General features: G+C 49.0%; 1 protein-coding gene across 1 annotated transcript in view; it reads left to right on the top strand.

The window, feature by feature from the left end:
• The window catches only part of FAM227A (family with sequence similarity 227 member A), a 52,131-nt gene that overhangs the window by 15,035 nt on the left and 33,506 nt on the right, over window positions 1-3,590 (top strand). Inside the window, exons 7-8 of the mRNA XM_017509003.2 lie at window positions 381-504; window positions 1,892-1,996. Of these exons, the coding sequence (XP_017364492.2) occupies window positions 381-504; window positions 1,892-1,996 (229 nt within the window). The remainder of the gene's footprint in view (window positions 1-380; window positions 505-1,891; window positions 1,997-3,590) is intronic.

The following is a 3,590-nucleotide window of genomic DNA, read 5'->3' as shown; positions in this document are numbered from 1 at the left end:
TATTTTTAGTAGAGACAGGGTTTCATCGTGTTGGGCAGACTGGTCTCAAACTCCCAATCTCAAGTGATCCACCCGCCTCGGCCTCCCAAAGTGCTGGGATTACAGGCATGAGCCACTGCGCTCGGCCCCCATTTTATTTCTTAGATTATGTAGGTTAAAGAGTATAGCCGAGTGCAGTGGTACACACCTATAGTTCCAGCTACTCAGAAGGCTGAGACAAGAGGATTAGAGGATCATTTCAGCCAGGAGTTCAAATCTAGCTTGGGTGACACAGTGACAACCTTGTCTCAAAAAAATAAAAAAGTCCTTCCTCATCCCCAAATCATGTAAGCCAGGGTGGAGATGTTGAGAACGTGGCCTGAGTGCTGCTTGCTCCGCAGAGGCTGCCTTCACTTCTGAGCAAAGCCGTGTACACCAGCTTCTGTTGCTGTTTCCCACAGTCCTGGTTCAACACGCACGAATTCAAGTCTGACATCTGTAACACAATGAGCCTGTGGATTTCAGGTGAGAGGTGACTTTTTTCCACTGGGGAAAGCAGTTCTGGGAAAACGTTTTCCACTGGTACCTAGGTATGTTATTGTTTGCTATGACGCCCCTTCATCAAGACATTCTTCTTCTTCTTTCCTTAATGTTAAAGAGAACAAAGTATGTGGTTGGAGCCCCAAGGAATACAAAGTTTCCTGCTTTGGCAAAACAGTTCTGAGACATCCCTTCCTAATCCCCTTCCCCTCCTTTTTTTTGAGATGGAGTCTCGCTCTGTTGCCCAGGCTGGAGTGCAATGGTATGATCTTGGCTCACTGCAACCTCTGTCTCTGGGGAAGTGATTCTCCTGCCTCAGTCAGCCTCCTGAGTAGCTGGGATTACAGGCATGTGCCACCCACACCCAGATAATTTTTGTAATTTTACTAGAGATGGGGTTTCAACCATGTTGGTCAGGCTGGTCTCAGACTCCTGATCTCGTGATCCCCTTGCCTTGTGATCTGCCTGCCTTAGCCTCCCAAAGTACTGGGATTACAGGCGTGAGCCACTGCATAGGTGTTCATTCCAGGGCTGTGGTACTCCAAAGCTAGGTCTTTGACCATTATGCCACCCCGCTTCCCATTTTCTGACTGTCTTCTATTCATGTTGTTTCACCTTGCTATTCCCCTTAACGTCCAAGGCTATACTTCCTTACCCCAATTTATCCCTGGTAATAAACCCTCTGTCCACTTTGTCCAACGGAGCCAGCAGCTTTGCATAGTGGCTCAAATGTTTCAAGTAATCCTCAGAAGCATCACTGTCAAACATGTAGAGAGAAGCCATTTCTGGCAATTAGCTAAGTGTGATAATGTTAAGCAAACATTTACTAAGCACCTACTGTATTTATTTTGTCCCAAACCTAGAGCCCTGGAGGTATAAAGATGAAGAGGACCCAGCCCCTGTTCTCAGGGAACTCAGTCTAGCCAGAACAGGGGGCATGGAACACAAATAACTATGATGTCTTCACATTTGCAAAGCATGTCAGGGACCCACACACTGTGCCTTCTGACCCTTACACCCAGTCGACAGTTAGGTAGGGCAGGGCCATCATCCCCATTTTCTGGAGGAATAAGCCAAAGCCCCCTAGAGAGGAAGTGACTCGCTCAAGGCCACAAGGCTAGTATGGAACAGGACTAACCCCAGAAGCCCAGCCTCCCAGGAGCCAGCAGGGGATCCCCAGCCCTCTTTTACAGAAGTCTCCATTCTCACTCTTTTTTTTTTTCTTTTCTTTTTAGAGATGGGGTCCCACTATGGTTACCCAGGCTGGCCTCCTGGGCTCTAGTGATCCTCCCACCTTGGCTTCTCAAAGTTCTGGGATTATGGGCGTGACCACCAGGCCCAGCCCCATTCTCACTCTTGACTCCTCCCTTAGGCACCTATCCTTGCCCACAGAGCTTTGACAGCTGGGACTACTCAGAACTAGACCCAGAGCGATTCCGCAGAGAAGAGTTAATGTCACAGAGAAGACTGAGAAAGGGTAATTACGGCCTCCTGCCCTCTTTGCCACTGCCATACCCAACTACCATCTAACTGAGGGAGGAGTTGACATCCTTACCATTGATGTCCTCAGGTCAGGTTCTCTCTTGAGTACCCCCAAACTAGCCACCAAAATTCTTCATGCTTGTGGACTGTAATGTACAACACAATCATTGGGAGGCGGGGGATGGAATTTTGTATTGGAAATAGTAGATGCCGAATAATGAATGTGTACCTATGTGCCAGGCACTGTGCTGTGCTCTCCGCTCTGACACCCAGGCTGGAGTGCAGTGGTGCGATCTCAACTCACTGTAACCTTCGCCTCCCAGGTTTAAGTGATTCTCCTGCCTTAACCTCCTGAGTAGCTGGGATCATAGGCGCCCACTACCATGCCTGGCTTACTTTTCTATTTTTAGTAGAGATGGGGTTTCGCCATGTTGGCCACGCTGGTCTCAAACTCCTGACCTCAAATGATCCACCCGCCTTGGCCTCCCAAAGTGCTGGGATTACAGGCGTGAGCCACCGCGCCCTGCCAGCCCATTTTATTTAATCCTCACAACAACCTGCTGTGGCACACAGAGTCCACTTCACAGATGAGGAAACTAAAGCTTAAAGAAGCATTTTGTCCAAGGTTGACTTTTTTATTTCACCCAGCAGACCCTGAGCTCTGGGTGCCAGGCAGTCTGCCCAGCACTGGGAACACAGTGGTGGAGGCAAGCCCAGTCCCCCTGTGGCAGGGCCAGGGAACCCCAGAATCAGGGCTTCTGCCTGGAAAGATTTGTGTCTTTGCCCAGGAATGAATTCAAGGATGAGCTGGTTGTAGAAGAAAGCAGCTCACCTTGACTACTGCAGCTCTCTGGCAGCTTCTGAAGAGCAGGGCTACCCCATAAGCAGTGTGTGGAGAAGAGCAGCTCAGGGGCAGAGTTCTGCATGCTCCTTTATACCCACTTTTAATTACAAGCAAATTAAGGGACAGGTTATTCAGAAATTTCTGGAGAAAGGGGTGGTAAATTCCAGGTCCAGTCATTGCTAAGGAATGGATAAACTGTCCTGATGCTGGTGGGCATGCCTTATGGAGACAGTCTTCAATTAGGTCTGGAGTAGAGTTCCGCCTCCTACCTCACCTTCTTACCATCTAGTGGGAAATTCAGGCAACATAACTGCCCTGCAGGAGATTAGGCACTGCAGTGGGGAATTGAGAGGGGTAAGGCAGCAGGGGAAGGTGTACCCAGTCCAGCCCTGAGAAGGTCAGTACATGGCGTTTGAGCTGAGATTTGAAGAGTGTGTTGGTCTGAGGACCCGCAGCGTCAGCATCTCTCCAGATCAACTGACTCTGACCAGTGATCTAGAAGCACATTCCAGTTTGAGAAGCCCTGGTTTAGGGCCCAGAGGAAGAGAATGCCTGCAACCCTAGGAGCAGAGCACGGTGATAGTTTTTAGCTGGAAATTACAATAGCGATGACTTACTCAGGGCCAGACACTTTTACCTGTTAGCTCTCCAGGCATTTCCACTTCCTGACCCCTTCATAGACATGGTTTCCCTGAGGTCATCATGCATGCTTAGGGAGGTTTTTTCTTTTTTTTTTTTTTTTTTT

Source organism: Cebus imitator, unplaced genomic scaffold (assembly GCF_001604975.1).
Source record: "Cebus imitator isolate Cc_AM_T3 unplaced genomic scaffold, Cebus_imitator-1.0 Scaffold404, whole genome shotgun sequence".
NCBI lineage: Eukaryota > Metazoa > Chordata > Mammalia > Primates > Cebidae > Cebus > Cebus imitator.
This window is presented reverse-complemented; position numbering and strand designations above follow the sequence as displayed.